Genomic DNA, 25312 nt, shown 5'->3' with positions numbered 1-25312 from the left:
ATCAACAGCAGCACAAAGCATCGACTTATCTTCTCCTGTTACAGTCAAGGTAAAGCTGCTCTGGTTTATAACTTATTTATTACCTGTGATTGATCTTTCTCTGATGTGTTTAATAATGTGCATTTTCTTTTTTAACAGATGACAGATAAATCAAAAAGGTACTGTGTACATCTGTGTAGATGAGTTTTAGAATTTGTCATACATTTACTAAGCAGAATTATTATAAGAATCTAATTTTACTTTTGTTTTGCTGTATGTTGTAAAGTCTTCTGCTGTGGAGAATTAAATCTGTTTACTCATTTCTCTTTCTCTGATCAATGTAATCATTTAACAGGGCAGAAGCATTCCTGAGGAGTGATGTTTTTCCTAAGAATGCCTTTGTCCTCATCAAAACTGCTACTGAGCTCGTCAGTAAAGCAAGGCATGAGAATAGACCTCTGTTGAAACAACTCCTGGAGAAGGTAGGTGTTATTTTCCTACATGCACATACAGGGGTTGGACAATGAAACTGAAACACCTGGTTTTAGACCACAATAATTTATTAGTATGGTGTAGGGCCTCCTTTTGCGGCCAATACAGCGTCAATTCGTCTTGGAAATGACATATACAAGTCCTGCACAGTGGTCAGAGGGATTTTAAGCCATTCTTCTTGCAGGATAGTGGCCAGGTCACTACGTGATGCTGGTGGAGGAAAACGTTTCCTGACTCGCTTCTCCAAAACACCCCAAAGTGGCTCAATAATATTTAGATCTGGTGACTGTGCAGGCCATGGGAGATGTTCAACTTCACTTTCATGTTCATCAAACCAATCTTTCACCAGTCTTGCTGTGTGTATTGGTGCATTGTCATCCTGATACACGGCACCGCCATTGGATGCACATGGTCCTCCAGAATGGTTCGGTAGTCCTTGGCAGTGACGCGCCCATCTAGCACAAGTTTTGGGCCAAGGGAATGCCATGATATGGCAGCCCAAACCATCACTGATCCACCCCCATGCTTCACTCTGGGCATGCAACAGTCTGGGTGGTACGCTTCTTTGGGGCTTCTCCACACCGTAACTCTCCCGGATGTGGGGAAAACAGTAAAGGTGGACTCATCAGAGAACAATACATGTTTCACATTGTCCACAGCCCAAGATTTGCGCTCCTTGCACCATTGAAACCGACATTTGGCATTGGCACGAGTGACCAAAGATTTGGCTATAGCAGCCCGGCCGTGTATATTGACCCTGTGGAGCTCCCGACGGACAGTTCTGGTGGAAACAGGAGAGTTGAGGTGCACATTTAATTCTGCCGTGATTTGGGCAACCGTGGTTTTATGTTTTTTTGGATACAATCCGGGTTAGCACCCGAACATCCCTTTCAGACAGCTTCCTCTTGCGTCCACAGTTAATCCTGTTGGATGTGGTTTGTCCTTCTTGGTGGTATGCTGACATTACCCTGGATACCGTGGCTCTTGATACATCACAAAGACTTGCTGTCTTGGTCACAGATGCGCCAGCAAGACGTGCACCAACAATTTGTCCTCTTTTGAACTCTGGTATGTCACCCATAATGTTGTGTGCATTGCAATATTTTGAGCAAAACTGTGCTCTTACCCTGCTAATTGAACCTTCACACTCTGCTCTTACTGGTGCAATGTGCAATTAATGAAGATTGGCCACCAGACTGGTCCAATTTAGCCATGAAACCTCCCACACTAAAATGACAGGTGTTTCAGTTATTTTGTCCAACCCCTGTATATTCTGTATGATTTTTATTTCCAGGATAATGCAAATTGGGAAAGTCAGGGAACTAGAAGGCAAAAACCACAAATTGTTGAGGGTCAACCACTCACCCGCTCACTCACCCACTCACTCACTCAAGTTTGTATTCATGAGCCAGCAGTTTGTACCACTTTCAATTAGTTTTTTTTTTTTCAGTAATTGTTATAACTATAATCTTGCTTTCATTTCTTTAAAAGTAGATGTATCGTGGGTAGATGTATCATTTTTCATCTGTTTCATTGTGGCCAGTTGATGGAGCATGCTATTATGAGTTTGGCTTTGTGATGGAGGAATTCTGGATTGGGAGAGTTGGTACCAGAACTTGCAGCATCGTTTTTCTATGTCAAAACTCAATGGGTACCTCGATTTACGTGAAGAATTTTTTTGCAGAATTGAAGATGAAATAATTCTGTTGGTGTTTTGTCCCAAACCTCATGATTTTTTATTTGTCATATAACAGTAAGGGTTGGATTATTGATTTGACTGTAATGGTTGGGTTGAATTTCGAATTGGTTTTTTAATATATAATATAATAAGCTCTGCGTGCCTTTTCTGTTAACATTGTTAATGATGGCTTGAGACTTTCTTATAAAGTTGAGAGTTTATTAACTTCCAAAAAAATCTAATATCTCTCTCTCTCTCTCTCTCTCTCTCTCTCTCTCTCTCACTCTGAAGATGCTTCACAGCATCTTTTTTATAGGACAGATTCGTCTGCCACCATTTACTCCAAAAGACATCTTTAAATATGACAAACAATTGAACAAGGGCATGTATAATGAAACTAAGGAAAAATTCCCTGGACCATTCACAGACTATGAAACACATGTGGCTGGACGGACACCTTTCTCCTACTTCCTGGAACTGGTTAGTGAGTTCTGTTCTTCCTTTTTATTTCTCTCACATTCATCATGCTTCATCATGATACATTTAAAATTGGTCACTCAACTATATTTAAAGTTACTGGATTTATCTGATTTGCCACTAGATTAATAAATAAAAGAGAAAACATGAATGTCACCCTTACTGGAATAACCAGTGAGATGTGTTTAAAGTCAGCTTTGATTTGTTAACTGGCTTCTATTCATTAACTAGCAAAAAATGTTACTTGATGCCACTGATAAAGGTACCATGTTCGGGAATGAAATGTTTCTATCACTAGGCTTTGTTACCAACTTAAAAACTTTAGTTTATAAAAATGTTAGGATAAGAAATAATGCAATTAAATGCAGAACTCAGTGATTTATAAATTACCTTTGCAAAATATGCATCAGAACAGTCTTTCTTCTTCCTTTGGCAGCTCTCGTTAGGGGTCGCCACAGCGGATCGTGATCGTGATTTAGCACAAGCACAGTTTTTATGCCGGATGCCCTTCCTGACACAACCCTCCCTATTTTATCCGGGCTTGGGACCAGCCCTACAATGCACTGGTTTATGAATCCTAGCAGCTGGTACCTATAGGACAATTCAGTGTCTCCAATTAGCCTGACTGCATGTTTTTTGGACTCCTTGCTGTGAGGCGACAGTGCTACCCACTGAGCCACTGTGCCACCCTAAAGCTTTAAGTAATTAGAAAAGACTTTATTAATCTTGTTAGGGAAAACAACCTGTTATACAATTCAAAAAACAATGAGAAAAAAACAGATGAGAACTAACAAATAGAGAAAGAAAGACACACAGACTTAGGTTAACAGTTACACGACAATTTGCAGTGTATATTTTACACAAAAGTTAATAAAAAAAAAAAAAGTAATGTACTTATGTATTGTAATATATTATATATGAAAACAATATACTGTTTATGTATATAACAATATATGCAACATAGTACATATTAACCCAGGACCTTCTTGCTGTGAGGCGACAGTGCTACCTACTTAGCCATCATGCCACCTATGCCACCAGTTTAATAACAGCAAATACAAAAGTGAGGCATCTAAATGCTCTACAGTGCAGAAAAATGTACTGTATATGTACATGTAACTCTTGTAGGTAAAGAACAAGGCGAAAAAGCACTACTGAATGCCTGTGACCTTTGATCTCTCAGACAGAATTCTGTGATGGATGTCACCACATGGGCTGAGAAATACTTGAACAAATTGTGGTCAGTAAGCACAGTTAGTTGCTGCGTTACTTACGTTACATATGTAAACTAACACTATGCTGTGATGAGCTAAAGCCATCCACCAACTTTTTTGGACTCAAGCTCACCTGAATGAAATGAATGTTTGATATGTTTATTAACAGCAGCAGAATTATGTTATTAAACATGTTAATTCATTTACTTAACCAGCAGTAAATATTCTATAGTTGATCATGTTGTTTAGGTGAAAGCTTAATTTTTTTTTTACCTAATGCAGTTATTAAATTTTTATTGTTTGTCATTATCCTATTTTATACTGAACAAAAATATAAACGCAACACTTTTGTTTTTGCTCACATTTTTCATGAGCTGAACTGAAAGAAGGCTTTTTTCTCTCAAATATTGTTCACAAATTTGTCTAAATCTGTGTTAGTGAGCACTTCTCCTTTGCCAAGATAATCCATCCACCTTACAGGTGTGGCATATCAAGATGCTGATTATACAGCATGATTATTGCACAGGTGTGCCTTAGGCTGGCCACAATAAAAGTCCATTCTAAAATGTGCACTTTTAGAATGGACAGAGAAAAAGGCCTTTCGTGTACTTAGGCAAAGTTTTAAATCTTTTAGTTGTTCAGTATACTTTAAAGTCGTGCACTATGTGAGATAGTACTTTTCAGGCCAGTTCCTCACACATGAATAGTTACAGATAAACGACTAGTGATCTGAATATTCTGTATATGTAAATAGCCTGCTATGAAGTCCAGGTAGTTTCTTCAAATTACTTTACTTTAGATTGATCTTTATCTAATTAATATAATTAAAGTTTGCTGTTTACATGACAATATAAATAATCAGACTATAGCATGAGTCAAACTGTTAGTCTGTAAATAAAAACACTTGTTTATAAAACGGATAGTTCCGGTCCTAAAATCTAATTGGCTGAGCCGTGTTCGAAGCCGTTGTAAAATCCCTGATAAACGCCTAAACACTTAGGACCACCTCTCATCATTCCATATTAATATGGACACTGTTAACAAACTACCTGGGGTCGCGGAAGAATGCTTTTTGTAAGTGTTTTTGTAAATAAAAACATTTATAAATTGAACATTGTTGTATTTTATTATATTTTATGTTGACCGCCGTTTTATAAAAGCAATAAGCCACTCGAGACTGTGCGTTACTGCTATGATTTTATCACGGGGATAGATGTTTTAGGCAAAACATCCTTCCCCGTGATAAAATTGCAGTAACGCACGGTCTCTCGTGGCTTATTGCTTTATTCTCTATCAGTGGTGCAGGTAAACATTGTTTTGCTATTAACTGCATCATATTAAACGATGTGACACTGTTAGATTTGACCCCAACATGTCAGTCTTTGGACTTTCAAATGTAAACTTTTAAAATTTTTCAGGTCTGGAGAGTCTACGGCAGAGACAATGACAGCGATGTAAGAAAACAACTGTCAGAGACACGTAGTGATTGTAGAAATTCTAATGGCAGATATGCATTGATACCTGCAGTCATTGTAGTCATACATGTCAGTGACAAACGTAACAAAAGAAAATACTATGGTGCATCTGTGAGCTGCATAGATAGATGCAAAGAGCTCCTGACGCTTCTGTCCTGTAGGCATGACTGGCATCCTGATGTTCAATCTGCTGTAATGTCTGTGTTTCCTGACAGAGAAGATAATGCAAGGCAGATACAACTAAGACCAGATGAAGTAAGTTGTAAGGCTTATGACATGCAAAATATCAGGGTGGAGATACCACCTTGTAAACGCTGCAATCAGCTTTACTGTCTGCCTAATCACACATACCATCTAAATCCTCCTGGTAACTGTGCTGAGACAGAAGCAATAAGCAACCTCCTCAAATCAGAAGTGAATGTGGTGCTTGAAAAGACCACCATTCCAGAACATCAGGATGCAATTAAGGAAGAAATGAGGAGTTACTTTAAAACAAACATTAAACCAAAACTGAAAGAAGCAAATAAATACAACATTGATCATGTTTATATTCCGGAAAACTAAATTGAAATTTAAGAGTTAAAATGACTAAATATCTCAATAAAGAAAGTTTTGTGATTATCTCACTGTTTGGCTGATTAACTCACTTTAACTGTAACTTATTTTTTGATCGGCATTTGCATTGTGCTTCCGGTATGTACAAGGGATCTTCAAAAAGTCTCCTCACTTTTATATTTAGGTTATAAGCGGTAAGGATGGGAGGAGTCATAATCGGTCGTGTCTGAGAGACTGATAGACGCTTATTAGCTCCATGAAGAAGATTTTCATGTGATGATGTGAAAGCAGCAGCGCATCAGTGGCTATGAGCTCAACTAAAAACATTTTTTGCTGGCAGCATTAAAATGATACGATGTTGGAAGAGTGCATCACAAAGGAAGGTGACTGTAGAAAAGTGAATTTAAAAAGTGTGGAAACCTTTTGAAGATCCCTCGTATTAGTTCAAGGCCAGCTAACAACATTTAAAAATACATCATATTTCAGAATTGTGCAGTAATTCTAATATGTAAATACTTTGTACTTTATTTTGTAGATATTTGTAAATAAAGTCATTTTATTTTAGAATCAGAATGTAGCAATAAGTAACCATTGTATGCAGATATACTGTAAATAAAGATATAAATAAAGACATTACATGTGAGTGGTGTATTTATAGTGAGTGGTGAAATTAGCAAGTAACAGTGAACAGTTAACCAAATATTTTAATGTTTTCATGAATCTTCATAATTGCATTTATGAAGACTAACACACGTCTGAGTGTTCACAATTTCATGAAGTGGACAAAAATATTTACAGATTTCACATAATCAGTTGAAATGAAATAAACTGTGCAGGTTACTAAAGTGATGTGCAAATATACACTGAGGAAAATAAGTATTTGATACACTGCCGATTTTGCAAGTTTTCCCACCTACAAAGAATGGAGAGGCCTGTAATTTTTATCGTAGATACACTTCAACTGTGAGAGACAGAATCTAAAAAAAATCCAGAAAATCACATTGTATGATTTTTAAATAATTAATTAGCATTTTATTGCATTTGATACAATAGAAAAACAGAACTTAATATTTGGTACAGAAACCTTTACAGAGGTCAGACGTTTCCTGTAGTTCTTGACCAAGTTTGCACACACTGCAGCAGGGATTTTGGCGCACTCCTCCATACAGATCTTCTCCAGATCTTTCAGGTTTCGGGGCTGTCGCTGGGCAACATTGAGTTTCAGCTTCCTCCAATGATTTTCTATTGGGTTCGGGTCTGGAGACTGGCTAGGCCACTCCAGGACCTGGAAATGCTTCTTACGGAGCCACTCCTTAGTTGCCCTGGCTGTGTGTTTCGGGTCATTGTCATGCTGGAAGACCCAGCCACAACCCATCTTCAATGCTCTTACTGAGGGAAGGAGGTTGTTGGCCAAAATCTCACTATACATGACCCCATCCATCCTCCCTTCAATACAGTGCAGTCGTCCTGTCCCCTTTGCAGAAAAGCACCCCCAAATTATGATGTTTCCACCCCCATGCTTCATGGTTGGGACGGGTTGTACTGATCCATCTTCTTCCTCCAAACACAGCGAGTGGAGTTGATACCAAAAAGCTCTATTTTGGTACCACATGACCTTCTCCCATGCCTCCTCTGGATTATCCAGATGGTCATTGGTGATCTTCAAACGGGCCTGGACATGCTGGCATGAGCAGGGGGACCTTGCGTGCCCTGCATGATTTTAATCCATGGCGGCATAGTGTGTTACTAACGGTAATCTTTGAGACTGTGGTCCCAGCTCTCTTCAGGTCATTTACCAGGTCCTCCCGTGTGGTTCTGGGCTGATTCCTGACCTTTCTCATGATCATCCTTACCCCACGAGGTGAGATCTTGCATGGAGCAGCAGACCGAGGAAGATTGACAGTAATCTTGGGTTTCTTCCATTTTCTAATTAATTGCGCCAACAGTTGTTGCCTTCTCACCAAGCTGCTTGCTATTGTCCTGTATCCCATCCCAGCCTTGTGCAGGTCTACAATTTTGTCCCTGGTGTACTTAGACAGCTCTTTGGTCTTGGCCATGTGAAGAGGTTGGAGTGTGAGTGATTGAGTGTGTGGACAGGTGTCTTTTATACAGGTTACAAGTTCAAACAGGTGCAATAAATACAGGTAATGAGTGCAGAATAGGAGGAGCTTCTTAAAGAAAAACTAACAGGTCTGTGAGAGCCAGAATTCTTGTTGGTTGGTAGGTGATCAAATACTTATTTCATGCAATAAAATGCAAATTAATTATTTAAAAATCATACAATGTGATTTTCTGGATTTTTTTTTAGATTCTGTCTCTCACAGTTGAAGTGTCCCTACGATAAAAATTACAGGCCTCTCCATTATTTGTAGGTGGGAAAACTTGCAAAATCAGCAGTGTATCAAATACTTATTTTCCCCACTGTATATGACTTTTTTTTATTAAATAATTACTACTTGTTTAAATTTTGCAAGCGGTAACATGAGAAACTGGGACTGTTGTGGAGGGTCCAATAAGCCGACCTTAATTCTGCTCAATCAGGCAATAAAAATGAGACTCAGGCAGAGTAAAAACATTAACATCATGTAACTATTTAATCAACTTTCACGAAAACAGTTTTGAACACAATGTGCAGGTTTTAAACTTTACACAAAGTTCCATTGCTATTTTGTTTTCAGTTTTTAAGTTCTTTGTTCTTGTTGGATATTCTTTCTAGAAATCACAAAGCTGGTCTCGACTGCTCTAGTCCTGGATGTGAAAAGCTTAATTAAAAAAAAAAAAAATCCTTGTTGCTTCTGCAGTTCAGATGTGATGCTCTGCACCATACAAGTTCAAGTATTTCTCTGTGTTTAGTACTGTGTTGTGTTTAAGGATTTTAATTTCAATCACAATTAATATAGTCACCACAAAGTAAACACACAGCTTTACATCTGACTTAAATAAATAAATACTTAGACGTCCATGTCTTGTTAAAAACTCTTACAGCTTGTATCAATCACACACACTGTTCTATTAGCCAACATGTTACAGTAAAGCTGAATATGCTCGCATACATGCACAAATGTACACATTTAGGTAAACTGGAAAAATAACAGTCCCTTTAAAATAAAAACAATGATATTGTATTGTGATCATGTTAAATAATGGTTCCCAGATGCTTCCTTATGGGAGGAAGTGGGAGTGGAAGGGAGTGGGAGTGGGAGTGGGAGGAAGTGGTGCATGTTTCCTTCAAAAATAGATATCTTTTACACAGTTTTGTGTGTGTTCAACTCTAAGTTGCTAGCATCACACCAAACCACCAGAAGGACTTGAAATCATCATTTAAAACCATTGTTGTAAAGTAAATAGAGCTGGAGAGAAAGTAAGTTCCTTTGTGGAGCACCATTGTTGAGAATTAGTGGGTCTGAGATGTTATCAGGCACCATAACACTGTTATCGTTGGACATTTCTGTTTCACTTTCAAAGTAAATATTTTCATCACATCCATGCATTACATAATATTAGATCATTTTAAACATTCATTTTAAATTAACACTGATAAAATACAAATGAAAACAAAAATCAGTAATGAGTAAAAAAATCAGTAATGTATGTACTGTTTTACATGTGCTAAATAAAAGATATTTGTTGCCTTATGAATTTTGTTAATTTTGTAAATATATACTACATTTATATATTACATTTTCTAATGTGATGCCTGCAAAAAATGTCACAAGGAGAGTGATAAAAAATAAAGTTTTAGAAGTTTCCACAAGTAAACAGGTGAAAACAACGTATAAAGCTTTATATAGAATGAAAAATGTATCCATTCGAGGTTACAAGATGGACTAAGTACATCTGTAAGGGATGCAACTACAGAAGCCATACAGTCTCAGACTTCAGAATGGCACAACTGTGGGTGATCCTGTACATCTACATCATGCTTTAATGGGCTCTTTGCACAACTACTTCCGCATTTTCTTTAGTGCTGCTCCGGCGTTTCCGGTTTGGAGTTTCCGGTTTTCCACTACATTCGCAATGGCGGTATTTTTCAGTCGGTGTTTACAAGAGCTTCCAAAAATGAACGTTAAGGACGTTCATCGGATATGTAAGAAGACCAGTAAAGCCCCCTCTAGCAAGCTGAAGAAAGGCTTTAAATTGTATGCCTCATCATACGTCCAAAACTACGAAGGTAAGGAAATGCTTATCTTATATTTTAGGTTAGCCCGCGATGTACGGAAAGAAGCTAGTTAGCTAGCGTTAGCAAGGGTAACTACATTACTGTTAGCTGGGTTAGTTTGTCCTGTTGACAAGTGGAAGTCTTATGTTGAAACTGCAACTTGGCTGTTGTTCATGATATTTACTTCTAGGCATGTTTTCCATTAAAATTATTAAGTTTTATGTCTTTTTTCACCCTGTTATGCTATAATGGTCAGTATTGCTAACACAGCTTAACAGCATGAAAACGTTGCTAATTTGTTTACTAACCATGAGGTATCTAGCTATCTAATGTACTAACTGCACAGTTAATTTGTATGTTACTTTTATTCAGTGTCAAATAGGGACAGGCTGTCAGGGGAGGTCAGTGTGAGAGTGACAGATCCATGAAGAAGAACGAGTCAGCGCACAGTTTACGAGTAGGGAGGAAGTGTAGGGCTAAACCAGGGGTTTCAGACTTCACTCCTGTGTCCACAGCATTAAATAAAGTTAATGTTCACTTCTTATATAACTGTCTTGTTCTAAAATTGGAAAAAGCTGTTGACATAGTATGGTATAGGAACCCCTGAATTAAACAAAGTCATTACTAATTTTGCTTACCGCCTTACAGATCGGGCTACGTGATTCATCTCCTGTTGTGCTGACACACACATGCTGTTCATGTGTTGCAGGCACTGCCCTCTGCAACCACATAGTGGCTTTGCTTTTTCAAACTGCACATTTCTCTCAGCTCAGTGTGCCAGTAGTTCCTCCTGTAGACAGCTGTACTGAAACTGAACAGCGCTGACACCAACCTCGGACAATTGTAAGTTTATAATAATCACACTTGATAAGCATTCTAATTTAATGCACTGTCTGAACTACATTACAACAATATTTGTCTCTCTTATTAGGGTGTAAAGCCAGGACCAATCAACAGCATGATCACAAAACCTGTGCCAAATCGAAAGTCTCAAGGCGTAGTTAGGTAGGTGATTCATTACTTTACAAATCTGCTCATTAGACCTGCAGTTGTACAATTTACCTGCTCTACCACACCTGAAATGTATAAATAGTTATAATTAACTTTAATTTATTATTATCCTGAATGCTTATAGTTTGGGGTATTGTCTGTACTTAAATTTGTAGGAGTGGACTCTACAGGGGCATGGTGGGCCCTTTACCGGATCCATGCATGTTTAGAGTGGCAGAGGCTTATGAAAAATTCAGCCTTGAAGACAAGCCGCTGGTGACCACCATGGGCATGGAACTCAACAAGCCAGCTGTGCAGTGTGCATTTGGTATGGTGCAGGAGGGCAGTGTTCTGTCATATCGGCAGCCAGTTTTACAATTACGACACATCACGCTGCATCCTCCATCAACCCCACTTCTGCCTCTGAAAGACCACCACCTTGATGCACCCACCTGTGCTTTTGTGTGCACTGAACAGGAGCTTTTTGATATGGCTCACAAAATTGAGGTGTCAACTCGGGAGCAGAGTTCTTGGGCTGACTGGCATCTGCTCCGCAAGCCTAGAGTAACAAATAATGGATAAATAATAAATAATAATAATAAATAATAAAAAATAATGGAAACAGAATTTGTTTAGACTTAATGTTTTAATATACAAAATATTTACAGAACCTGGTGTGTCTAAATGTGCTCTTGTACAGTTTAATAAATACATAATTTGTGGACAGAAATGAGAAAATGTAAATATTGAATATTCTGTATACTTATTAAATTATAGGGTGTCACGGTGGCTAAGTGGGTAGCGCTGTCGCCTCACAGCAAGAATGTCCTGGGTTCGATCCCTAGGTGGGGCGGTCCGGGTCCTTTCTGTGTGGAGTTTGCATGTTCTCCCCGTGTCTGTGTGGGTTTCCTCCGGGTGCTCCGGTTTCCTCCCACAGTCCAAAGACATGCAAGTGAGGTGAACTGGAGATATAAAATTGTCTGTAACTTTTCAATATAACCTTGTGAACTGATGAATCTTGTGTAATGAGTAACTACCGTTCCTGTCATGAATGTAACCACAGTGTAAAACATGATATTAAAATCCTAATAAGACAAACAAAATTAAATCCTATGTTTACTTAATAAAAGAGTGTTTGTGTTTTTGTGAAACAGTGCATTGTGTTTTTATGTAAAGAACTGGTGTGTAATGCAAATTATTTACATGTTTGCTTAATTAAACCAGGAGCTGAATTTAAAGTGTTGAGAAATACAACAGTATAAACTACAGAGGGCATGGGGTCCCTAGGACTGGAGTTGATAACTACTGCTTTATTTTTATTTAACCCATACCTTAACTAGTGCTTTGTTTTGATAGTTTGACAACAGGCATGCCACTGTGAATAACTGGCTAATGTTTACTGTATGGGAAAGGGAAATTAATTAGCCGAGTGCTGTAGCCGTTCCATTCAAAAAGCAATGGTACTGCACCCTTCGTCAATCTTCTCCGATTTTCTGGAATTTTTGGTTCAACCAAGTAGTCTGGTAAGAAATGTCTGCTATAGACCTTCGTATGAGGCGAAATAGTAAAGTGGTCCTGATGGATATTTATTAGCCACTGCCTCCTGAGTTCACTCTGAGCTGGGAAGCTATGAAAACTTCCATTAAACTTCGCCGACGCTGAGCAAAGAGGCACACAACAGTGCTCTGAATATTTATTGAGCTGTTTCTGGAAATGTTCCGATTTAAAAACTTTACATCAGACACTCATTTTAATCTCACGAAGGTTTTGCGTATTCCGATGAATGTAAACAATACAACTGGAAACGATCAAGCCGCACTATTTGAAAACGGAAATCGTCACAGCCTTGAGTGCAAGGAGTCCATTTTATGTTTGGTCAGAAACATCTTTAGAGTTTTTGATAAGAGAAAATAAATGATGACACTAGCATTCAGCAAGATGAGATAAAAAATGTAAATGAATCAAAATCAAAACTGTGCACGGGTTCCACCAACCCTCAGACAGTACAGTGTTAAGTACTGTGGAAGCAGCCATATGCAGCCCTATTAACCATTTTGGGGACATGAAGTACTTCCATACCTACTAAATAAATGACATGCTTTACATGAAGTTGCTTTATCAGAAATGAATCCTAACTGAATGTAAAATAGTACTTTATTGCAATTCGATACCACAAAGTGTCTAGCATCAATCAGGTCAAATCATTGCATTTAGTTGAGAAGACAGTTTTATAACTTCTTCAGTTGCCACATCTGCATAAACAAGAGTGGTGTATAAAGTACTGGAAGGCCATACTTGAGTAAAAGTACAAGTATCTTAACAGAAATTTACTTTGATAGAAGTAAAAGTCACTGTTTAGAATATTACTTGAGTAAAAGTCTAAAAGTATCTGATGTTTAATGTACTTAAGTATCAAAAGTAATTTGATATTAAATGTACTTAAGTATTAAAAGTAGAAGTAAAAGTAAATGCTGTTAGTATAAATGGAAGCGGTCATTTTAAATATAAAGATTGTTCTTTTAAACCTGTAAACCACCTTAACAATTAACCTGTTTTCCTCCTTTCATCTAAACATGATTTGTGCCAATTCATGATCATAATCAACTGTTGACATCACCTGTTTGAAATCATGATATTATTTAGTTGTTTTTTTTAACTTATTACTAGCCCTAAATGTTCCTGTTCCAACGTTTTTAGAATATGAGTCGATGTAAATGTAAGAAACACTGTATCTATTTTATTTGCATTTTCTATACTGTCCCATTTTTTTTATTTGGGTAGTATATTTCAATAGCAAAAAAATAATTTTGGCATAATTAATTTAAAGCAAAACTCGAGAGTTTAACAAAACGTGTGGCACTTTTATCCCTTTAATGATTGTTCAACCATTAATTTAAATCAAAAAATATTTGAGTAAAATAATCTGTATTTAAATAATATTCTTTGGGGCCGTATCTACTCACTGAATGGCATGTGTTAAACTAAAAAAATATTGGTGTTCTTACTTTAAGAAAACACCATTTCTAACTTGAAGCCAACAGCTGAAAAATCATTAATAATAAGTTGGATAAGTTTATGAGTTCTTGTTGAGATGATTAAAGGGTTAAAGACGTGCTGCATGTTCCTCAGCACCATGAATCTCTCCTCTGGTCTAATACAGAAGTTATCTGAGGAAATATCTGTCCGCAGGTGAGTTTTTAAAACTTATGGACGTGTCTTCATGAGTTTTGCAGTCAATGAATTCCAAACAAATGTAATGATTTATGAAACGTTTTATTTGTGGTTCGAATGTAATCGGTAAAAATGGTAGGTAGATATCTGAACAATGTTAATGCTAATAATATAAAAAAAACCGCTGATGCTGCAGCTTTACTTTGTTAATCATTGTTAACTTACATCAGTGTTGGACGGGGAGATTCTGAAATCTCCATATTTGCGGGTCTTTGGGTGAACGACGCACTTTTAGAAAACTCCGACAGCTTTTAGAGAACGTTTGCACATGCGCATTAATGTGTTTAACCACCGTCTAACTTTCACCAAACCAGCGTGCAGTCCGTCACACATCTCACATCATTTACCTTCATTCTGTAGTAACGAGTAACGAATTTACATACAGCGAATGTAACGGTGTAAAAGTACACAATTTCTTTAGAAAATGTAGTGGAGTAAAAGTGAAAGTTGCCGAAAATTTTTATACTCCAGTAAAGTACAAATACTTCAAAAAACTACTTAAGTACTGTAACGAAGTATTATTACTTCATTACTGTACACCACTGGGCAGTTCGGGTCCTTTCTGTGTGGAGTTTGCATGTTCTCCCCGTGTCTGCATGGGTTTCCTCCTGGTGCTCCGGTTTCCTCCCACAGTCCAAAAACATGCAGCCAGGCTAACTGGAGACACTGAATTGTCCTATAGGTACCAGCCGCTAGGATGCATAAACCAGTGCACTGTAGTGCCGGTCCCAAGCCCAGATAAATAGGGAGGGTCGTGTCAGGAAGGGCATCCGGCATAAAAACTGTGCCAAATTAATAATGCGGATCACGATCCGCCGGCGACCCCTAACCAAGGAAATAGATAAAGTAGTATGCCAGGCCGCCATTGTAAATAAGAAGCTGTTCTAAATAACTTGCCTGCATGGTTAAATAGATTCAAGATTCAAGATTTACTTTATTGTCATTTTACTGAACACCGAAGTGTACAGAAAAAACGAGATTACGTGCATTAGTTCACATTAAAAACACCACAGGTTTAAAGAATAAGAAATATGTATAGAATAGTAATAGAATAGTAAAGTTAAATAATAGTAATAATAATAATAATACTGGCATTTACAAAAATTGCACATTGTAGTTAAAGTATTGCACATGCAGAAAAATTTCACAGTGGTTGCACATAATGATAATTATAATTATTGCACATTTTGTTATTGCACATTTGTTACTGCTTGTTAAGATATAATGATATTGCACACGTTATACCCGTAGATGAAAATATTTATCAGATTTGGGTTAATTTGTTCTGTTCAGAAGTCTGATGGCAGTTGGGTAGAAACTACTTCTGAAGCGGTCCGTGTTGCAGCGTAGACTACTGTACCTTTTACCCGAGGGCAGAAGGGTGAACAGTCTGTGACGGGTGAGTGGAGTCACTAATGATGCTCCTGGCTTTTGACGAGAGGTGCTTTAGAGCCAGATCCTCAATAGGTGGAAGTCTGGCTCCTATGGTCTTTTCTGCTGACCTAACCACTCTCTTGAGGGCCTTTTTTTCTGAGCTGTTACAACTCTCATACCAGAGAGAGATGCTGCTGGTTAAAACACTCTCTATTGTGCCCCTGTAGAAAGTGGTGAGGATGGGTGGACTGAGATGGGCCCTCCTTAATCGGCGTAAGAAATGCAAACGCTGGTGAGCCTTTTTGACCAGAGAGGAGGTGTGCAAGGACCAGGTCAGGTTGTCCGTAACGTGAACCCCTAAGAACTTCGTGTTCTGGACAATTTCTACCGGCGTGCCATTGATGTAGGTCGGGGTGTGAATGGGCTGTTTTTTCCTGAAATCAATCACCATCTCTTTGGTTTTATCAACATTCAGGACCAGGTTGTTATTTCCGCACAATTCCACAAAGAGTCTCACCTCCTCTCTGTAAGCAGTCTCGTTGTTGTCCAGAATGAGTCCCACAACTGTTGTGTCATCTGCATACTTTATTATGTGATTTGTGTTGGACTTAGCACGACAGTCATGGGTCATCAGAGTAAACAGTAGAGGGCTCAGCACACATCCTTGTGGAGATCCTGTAGACAGTGAGACCGTGGTTGATGTGTTGTTGCCTACATGCACAAACTGAGGCCTGTCTGTGAGAAAATCCAGAATCCAATTGCACAGTGTGGTGTTTAGTCCCAGTGTGCCCAGTTTGCTGGCCAGATGCTGGGGGATTATTGTGTTAAAAGTCGAACTGAAGTCGACAAACAGCATCCGTACATGTGAGTTCCTTTTCTCCAGGTGCTCCAGGCTTAGATGAAGAGCAGTTGAAATTGCATCATCAGTAGACTGGCAAGGGCGGTAGGCAAACTGAAAAGGATCAAGTGATGGAGGTAGGACAGATGTTATATGGTTCTTGACTAGTCTTTCAAAACACTTCATTATTATGGGGGTGAGTGCTACTGGTCGAAAGTCATTTAGACTAGTTACTGTGGATTTTTTTGGAACTGGGATAATAGCTGAGGTTTTGAAACATGATGGAACAACAGCTTGACTCAGGGAGATGTTAAATATGTCCGTTAGGACAAGAGTCAGTTGATCCGCACATCTCTTGAGCATACCACCAGGTATCTTGTCAGGACCTGCAGCTTTTCGAGGATTTATATTCCTCAGGGTTCGGCGGACTTCCGATGGGTCCAGAATTAACACCGGGTCGTCAGGATGCGGTGTGACTTTTACTGCAGGTGTATTGTTAAGAGCCTCGAACCTACTGAAAAAGTTATTGAGGTTGTTTAGAAAGTCAGTGCTGTCATCCCAGGTTTGAGGAGTAGACTTGTAGTCTGTGACAGACTGGATTCCCCGCCACATGCTCTTTGTGTCTCTGTGGTCCTGAAAGTGTCCTTGAATTCTTTGCCCATGGGCTCTTTTTGCCGTTCTGATGGCCTTGTTCAGATTCGCCCTGGTAGATCTGAGGGCAGTAGTGCCAGATTTAAAAGCTGAGTTTCTTTTTTTCAGCAAAGCCCGAACCTCAGTAGTCATCCATGGTTTTTCGTTTGACCGGACAGTGATGTTTTTTGTGACACTGACGTCGTCCATGCATTTTTGTATGTAATCTGAGACTACTTCAGCATACTCATTGATATCTGTGATTTGGTCCTTGGTGGCCGCATCTTTAAAAACAGACCAGTCAGTGCAGTCAAAGCAGTCCTGCAAGGCTGTTGTGGCTCCCTCAGGCCAGATCCTAACCTGTTTTGTGGAAGGTTTAGTTCTGGTGAGCAAGGGTCTGTATGATGGTGTTAACATCACAGTTATGTGATCAGAAGAGCCAAGGTGGGGACATGGGGATGCTTTGAATGCTCCCTTGATGTTAGTGTAAACATGGTCCAATAGATTGTCACCTCTTGTCCCAAAGTCCACATGTTGGTAAAAGTGAGGGAGAACTTTCCGCATATTTGCTTGGTTAAAATCTCCAGCAACAATAAATACTGCCTCAGGATAGGTGGTTTGCCAGTCATTAATTGAAACATAGAGGGTGTTTAGGGCTGCCTTTACGTCTGCGTCGGGGGGTATGTAAACAGCGCTGATTACTATGGTGGAAAATTCCCTTGGGAGATAAAAGGTATAAATAAATAAATAGATAAATAGAGGTTGTTTTAAACTTTTTTTTCGCGTAGGCCCCCATGTGTTCATGAAATGTGTCTGGGACCCCATTGACACAGTTATGAAATTATTCTTATTCTTTCAGCAAGAATGACAAAAGAGTTCTTGCTCATTGGAAACATGATGAATGTAAATATCTTGATATTTTCTGATTTTGGTTGATGTAGTGGGTTTATGTCGGGTGAACTGGTGGTAGGAGCTTCCTCACCTGGGTCTACTTTATCATGATCTGCATCAACACCTGAATCACAATCTGTTCATTGACCTTTGCTTTTTTGCTTGTAGGTTATATAGGTAGTTATATAGATAGTTTTACATTTACATTACATTTTCAGCATTTAGCAGATGCTTTTATTCAAAGCGACTTACACACAATGAGCAATTGAGGGTTAAGGGCCTTGCTCAGGGACCCAACAGTGGCAACTTGGTGATGGTGAGGCTTGAACCGGCAACCTTCTGTTTACTAGTCCAGTACCTTAACCACTGAGCTATCACTTCCACTCGTTTTAAATAGATCTAGTGACATCACATGAGATCTGCTAATAGCTTATTGATTTTCCAGACCCATTACGTGTGATTAATATTTTTCACTCTCAGTTAAATGCATTGGAACCCCCTTTTAGGCTCACTGAACCCCCCTGTTCGAGAACCACTGCTCCACTCCATTTCTATCTATAAACCCAGATGCATGATGTGTTTGTGTCTGATAGGTGGCAGCACCTCCACATAGAAACTTCTCGGTAGCACTTGTAGTCACAAAACAGTGTAAAAGTGTAGAGTTGTGTGTATATAAAGACAAACTTCAAGTTTTATCTGAAAAGTACCTTTAAATATCCTTCTCAAACTGTAGCACCGCCCTGTAAGCTCGTTGTGCGCATGCTCGTTAACAGTGTTTATATGCGCAGTTAGAAACACATGCAGCGTTTAACTTCACCAGGTCAGATCCAGAGAAAGAGATCAGAAATCAGATTCAGAAAGGTGTATTTGGACGTTGTTTATTAACAATGGCTACTGCAGTTACATGCATACAAACGTGAGTTTGTTTTATTTATATTATAATCTGCCAGGCATTTGCTGAAAAATGTAAATGTTAAATGTTCCTTCAGTTATTAAACCTTTTAGATTTTTCGCCTTCTTTAAATATTTTCACCTGAAATGTATTCATCCATTCATTTACACTAACTACTTTATCCTGGTCTAGGTCGAGGTGATTCAGCAAATGGAATAGTCTAAAACGCTTAACTTAAGAAGGCTAACTGTGGTTTAATGTACTAAAACAAGGACCTAGGAACACCAGACTTGTCTCATGTGATACTGGTAATAAGTTCTCTCTATTGCTGAAATGACCAACCTGTGGTCCAAAAGAACAATAATAATTTACAAGTTAAACTTTTCCACCCATTTTTATTATAAGAAAAAAAGCCTAACGTTGCTTAAATGTGATAAAACAATGACCCAGGACAACCAAAACAATCACGAGTGTCTTTTGCACAGTGAATTTTCTTCCAGAGTCCTTAATTCATTTAATGATATTATGCACTGTAGAGGTAGAAATATGTAAATCACTTTTAACAGTTTTTGATAAACATTGTATTTAAACATTCTGATCATTTTCTCATACATTAATTAACAAACTGATCCTCTGCCCAACTTTGACCCGGCTTTGTTTTTATATCAAATTGAAATTACAAACACCTGTTGACAATCCTTATTTTTTAACTCATTACTAGACTTAAACCTATTTGCCTTGAAATTGACCTCATAATTAAAAATGAGCGGAGCGTATTTTCCTTTTGGACCACAGGTTTGTTGTTTCAGCAGGTGTAGAGAGGCTATGATCAACAATAACTGAGAGACGTGTGGTGCTCCTAGGTCATTATTTTAGAACATTAAGTGTTCGTTAAAGCAATAAGCTGTGTGTTACTGCAATTTTATCACAGGAAAGGATGTTTTGGCCTAAAACGCCTTTCCCTGTGATAAAATCATAGCAGTAACACATGGTCTCGAGTGGCTTATTGCTTTTATAAAACGGCGGTCAACATCAAATCTAATAAAATACAACAATGTTCAATTTATAAATGTTTTTATTTACAGAAACACTTACAAAAAGCATTCTTCCGCGAAATCAGGTAGTCTGTTAAGTGTTGTTAGGCAACATGAGGGTGAACATAACATTCCCAATAAACATTCCTCCACAAACACTATTACACTACTTCTTGGACGAAACACCCGCTTAATGATTAGGATTACTGTTTATATTAATCTGGACATTTCCATGTATAGTACATGACTTAAAATAGTGTTCAACCAAGTTTGTACTTTTTCTTTTCAGTGGCGTATTAATATGGAATGATGTGAGGTGGTCATAGGTGTGCGTTTATCTGGGATTTTACAACGGCTTCAAACAGCTCAGCCAATCAGATTTTAAGACCGGAACTATTAGTTTTATAATAAGTGTTTGACTCTTCCTCAGCAGGAGTCTAATAATACACTATGGACATGGCAGCAGTCCTTCATAGAGCATCACAAACTCAGACATTCAGTCACTTACTTACACATAAAAGCAATACATAACGGCTAATCCATTTTCTACATGTTTTGGGAGGAAGGGGGAAATCATAGTACGAAGAGAGAAACTTGATTTACATTGTTTCTTTTGTCTCTTCATCATGTAGCAAGCAAAAACACATTAAGGAGGATTTTCTTCAGCCTGATCTTAAAGGTAACTTTTGTAAACACAAAAATGATTTATGCTTGAAAAATTGATTTATTTTTTAAACAGCCAGGATTAAATGTTGTTTAATAATGATTTTCTTGTTCAGATGGGAAAAGTAAATATTTAGAGAAGATCAGTGATGTCGTCCAAAAGCATTGTGATTCACAGATTGAGTTAAAAACAAGACAAAAAGACAAGACACCAGCTAAGCAGGAGAAGTACAGATTTAGAGTGAAGTCTTTTGAAGATACATCATTCAAACAGTATCCCGACATGTTAGAAGAGTGGGAGCAGTTCTACCTACCAGATGAAATGAAGATGAAGGTTTTTGGTGTTCTGGAAGATTTTCCCTGTGACAGCTCTGATGATAAACTGGTGTTGATGGTGTGTGAGGACGGTCAAGTGTTCGGCTATGAAGAACAGAAGCTACATGTGGTGGCCAACAACCTGAATGAGCTCTTTGAAAATGGGCTTCAGTTTCCAGGCACTGATCAATTCTACAGAGGCCAAAGCTTTGAAAAAATGGTGAGTAGGAAACAAATAAAACAAATAAGGTTACAGTTTTCTTAGCACATGAATCTATCAGTTACCTAATAAGTAAATATGACTAAAACAATTATTTTGATAAAATACTAAAGCATAGTAAAAATGTGCTGCTTTTATCACATTTTAAAAAGATATCATGTTTCATTTATAGACAGGTGACGACTGGGATAAACTGAAAGAAACAAGTCAGATGATGAAGGAACACAAGGAATTTTTAAAGAAAGAAGAGCCTTCCTACCTAGAGAGTCTGAAGAGGATCATGGAGCCAGAACATGTACGTGTTGTTAACTCTTTCACTAAGAGAAAACAGGTTAATCTCAAAAACTTCCATTGAAAAGAATAAAGTATCTATCTCAGGTTAACACTAACTGGTTCTTACAAATTTAATGCTATGCCTGAGCTAAACACTGAGCTAAACTAAACTAAGCAGGCGTTTAGCTTTTATACTGCTCTTAGATTGTACAAAATGTCAGGGAACATCAAAAGAGACAAGGGACTAAAATAAACACTAGGGTTTAGACTAAGCAAGCTGCCGAGCTGAACACTAAACACAATGGAGCAGCATTTAGCTTTAACCTGCTTTCAGATGGAACCAAATGTTAGAAACACTCATACATTTCTAAATCTAAACAAAAAAACTAAAAACGCTTGTTTTAGGAGGACAACGTCCTGATGCATTACTCAGTGCATGTAATCATTAAACAATGCAAGGAACGTAAAGAATTTTCAGTACGTCTAGGACAAGGATGCAGGTCTAAGCTGAACACTTGTGATTTCAGATCCCTCAGGCGGCACTACATTAAGAACATTCATTCATTGATAGCTAATAGAACCACATGGACAGGGATTACATTGGCAATCCTTTACCAAGCACTACAATACAGAGATACATTCACAAAAACACTTAAAACTTTTCTATACAAGTCATATGTTAACCATGTTCAGAAGCAAAGTCAAGTTCTCTGGTCTCAGAGGCACCTGGGATGGACCATCATATAGTGGAAATTTGTTTTGTTGTCAGACAAATCAGTATTTCAGATCTTTTTAGGAAGAGATGGACGCTGTGTGCTCTGGACCAAAAACAAAAAGGACCATTCAGACTGTTATCAGCAACAAGTCCAATGGTATGAGGTTGTGTCAGTGCCAGGATCTGTAATGGTATGGGGTCCTTTTCCAGGAATGGTCATGCACTTTTCAACAAGACGATACAAAACCACTTGCTGCACACATTACAAAGACATGGCTGAGAAAGAAGAGGGTACGGGTACTGGACTGACCTGCCTGCAGTCCTGACCTGTCCCCCAATAGAGAATGAGGAGAATTTTGAAGTGAAAAATATGACGACGACGACCCCAAACTGTTACACATCTTAAGACGTGTTTGCAGGAAGAACGAGACAAAATAAAAGCTGAAACACTAAATCACTTGGTCTCACCTCTTTTAAGTGTGGTGAAAAGAAACGACAGCATTACAAAGTGGTAAATGCTTTACTGTCCCAACTTTTTTTGGAATGTGTTGCAGGCCTGAAATGCAGGATTGGATGTTTATTAATAAATGAAATGAAGTTGAGCAGATAAAACATGAAATATCTCAGCTTCATCCTGTCTGACATCAAATAAAAGTCAAAGTCAGTGTAGGAAACTCTGTATTTTTATTTTATTTCCATTTTCCATACTGTCCCAACTTTTCAATTGTATGTTCAATTGAATGTTTCAATTTCTGATTTGGGGTTGTTGTACATGTGACAAATAAAGCCAATTGTTTTGTTCTTCTGTGTTTGTTTTGCTACAGCTACATGATCCTGCTCAAATGGGGGGAGCAGCAAAAGAAGTTGAACCAGTTCCTGTTTTTTAAAGAAGCACAAGAATCAAGTTTTTGTGTAATGTTTCTCTTACTGTTCAACCATAGATACTGGAGTGTGTAAACTGTAGCTGAAACTTCACACTTTCTGGAACGTGTATATAATACAGAAGACCTACAAAATTCATGTGAACACCAGCAATTATTGTACCGTTTACTTCTGGATAGTGATTATTTGTTTTCTCTGTTTTTCTATAAAATCAGTATAAACACAATGAGGAATTAAATGTACAATTGTGAAGGGAATATTCCAGATTTATTCGTAGTAAATTCCCTCTGTACAGTTTTACTTTGTCATGAGGTAAGGGACATAACATGACTGTTCTATGAAGAAACTCGTTCCTCAAAGTTCAGTAATTAACTGAGCAATTAAGATCAATTTGTATAGATTAATAGTTAAACATTTTTTAGGAAGTTATTCTGATGGTCTTTACTGTATTTGTTTACTTCATAAAGAAAATGATGTAAATTGTAAAATCTGCTTATAAATAATGTAAAATTAGATCATCCTGTGTTCACGAGCTCTAGGAGGGCAAGTAGTCATCAAACCCCACAACACAGCTTCATGGGTACTCCACATTTGCACAAGTGTTTAGGTTGAGCTGTATATGTACATAAAGGTTCATAAGAAAGAGGCTGGTGAGTGAATACAGTGTTCAATAAACACAAACCATGTTAAATCCCACAACATACCAGAGACACCAGACCCTCTCAGTGTATGGATAAAGCAAACATGTCTACAAAGTTTTCTTTACCACAATGTGCTCGCCCACTTTTAAAGTGTAGGGTTTAGGATAAATCATCTTATTATTTACCTTATATTTAAAATTTATGTAAATTACTGCCTGTGCCTTTTGCACCACTGAACTCTCGAATGTGCATTTGTTTTTGAAATTACAACTGTAATTACTCTCTGGGCTTGTTTTTCTTTTATCTATTAAAACACAGAATCTACAAACTTTATGTTTAGAAAAGATTGGATATTATGTAAATGCAGTGAAAATATTTTCTTTTTTTGACTGACTTAAATGTATTTTTTTAAACATAAATACATTTAGAATTTGATGGCTGCAACACACTTAAAAATATTGAAGTTACAGTGTTTTGAAATGTTTTACAATAAGCCTGTAAATTAGAAACAGGTGAGAGAGTCATGATTGGGTCTTTGCAAGCATTGATTTGTTTATTTGTTTGACTCACCACCACAACACTGCAAGAAAATTGACAATTAAATCAAATACAACATTTCTTAATGCAAGATTAAAAATATTTTAGGCCTTTCACCATCTACTGTACACAACATCTTGAAAAGATTTTGGGAATCTGGAGAAATATCAGTCTGTTTTTGGCAAGGCTGAAAACCACTGTTGAATGTGTATGACCTTTGAGCTTTCAGATGACACTGACTGAGATACCATCATGCTGTTTTATAGAAACATGAGCTCTAGAGTACTTCTGAAAACCCCTGTCACTTAATACAGTCTGACGCTGTATTAAGAAACACAACTTCTATTGTGCAGAAAAAAGCCTTACATTGATTGGTTGGTTGATTGATTACTTTATTAATCACTGAAGGGAAATTGCGGTTACAGCAGCAATTTACAATTATCACAAACATCACATACGATATGACATTGTAGTACAGGAAAAAAAAATTAAGACATTAATGTAAAACAAAAGTAAGCTATAACAATCGAAAAAATATATATAAAAAACAAGAATATAAGACATCTAACAGAACAAAAACTAACTGAGACTTAAAAGGTGCAGTTATAGACATTGTGTGCAATTAAAGCTGTGCAAATAAAAATAGTACCGTGTGCAAATTGCAAATCAAGTAGCTCCATTTCCAAGGTTTATTGTCTTATGTGGGTACTACAGGTTCTGCGTTCTTCTCTTGCACCAGTTAGAGTTATTATAGGTTGCCACACCTGTGGGCAGAAATGACTTCCTGTTGTGCTCCTTGTTGCAGCGTAGTTGGCAGAACCTTCCACTAAAAATGCATTGCTGTTTAATCAGCAGGTCGTGTAGCGGGTGTGAGGTGTTGTCCATTATATTGAGCAGCTTGTGCAAAATTCTGTGCTCAACAATTAGCTTTAGGGGCTCCAGAGCAAAACCCAGCACAGAGCCAACCTTCCTTATAAGCTTGTTCAGCTTCTTGGAGTCTTTGGCTCTGATGCTGCTTACTCAGTAGATACTGTAGAACAACAAATTGCACTTTCCACTACAGATAAAAAGTATGTAGCATCTTGCTGCATACATTGAAGGACCTGAGCCTCCTTAAAAAATGTTATATTACATTAATTCTATGCAGAAACACCACC

The 25312-nt window shown here is 37.9% G+C and overlaps 2 protein-coding genes across 2 annotated transcripts; both read left to right on the top strand.

Annotated features, from left to right (window-relative positions):
• Positions 1-2523: 2523 nt before the first annotated feature.
• Positions 2524-6466, top strand: LOC134309262 (uncharacterized). Its single transcript, XM_062990911.1, has 2 exons — positions 2524-2629; positions 5259-6466. The coding sequence occupies exons 1-2, from the start codon at positions 2534-2536 to the stop codon at positions 5877-5879; spliced, it is 717 nt and encodes a 238-aa protein (XP_062846981.1). The 5' UTR covers positions 2524-2533; the 3' UTR covers positions 5880-6466.
• Positions 6467-18782: 12316 nt separating this feature from the next.
• On the top strand, positions 18783-23902 carry LOC134309261 (uncharacterized). The gene is made up of 5 exons (XM_062990910.1): positions 18783-18899; positions 20542-20588; positions 20689-21107; positions 21280-21402; positions 22920-23902. The coding sequence occupies exons 1-5, from the start codon at positions 18871-18873 to the stop codon at positions 22980-22982; spliced, it is 681 nt and encodes a 226-aa protein (XP_062846980.1). The 5' UTR covers positions 18783-18870; the 3' UTR covers positions 22983-23902.
• The last annotated feature ends 1410 nt before the right edge of the window (positions 23903-25312 follow it).

Source organism: Trichomycterus rosablanca, chromosome 2 (assembly GCF_030014385.1).
Source record: "Trichomycterus rosablanca isolate fTriRos1 chromosome 2, fTriRos1.hap1, whole genome shotgun sequence".
Lineage (NCBI taxonomy): Eukaryota > Metazoa > Chordata > Actinopteri > Siluriformes > Trichomycteridae > Trichomycterus > Trichomycterus rosablanca.
The sequence above is the reverse complement of the archived record's forward strand: the minus strand, read 5'-3'. Positions and strand labels throughout refer to the sequence as shown.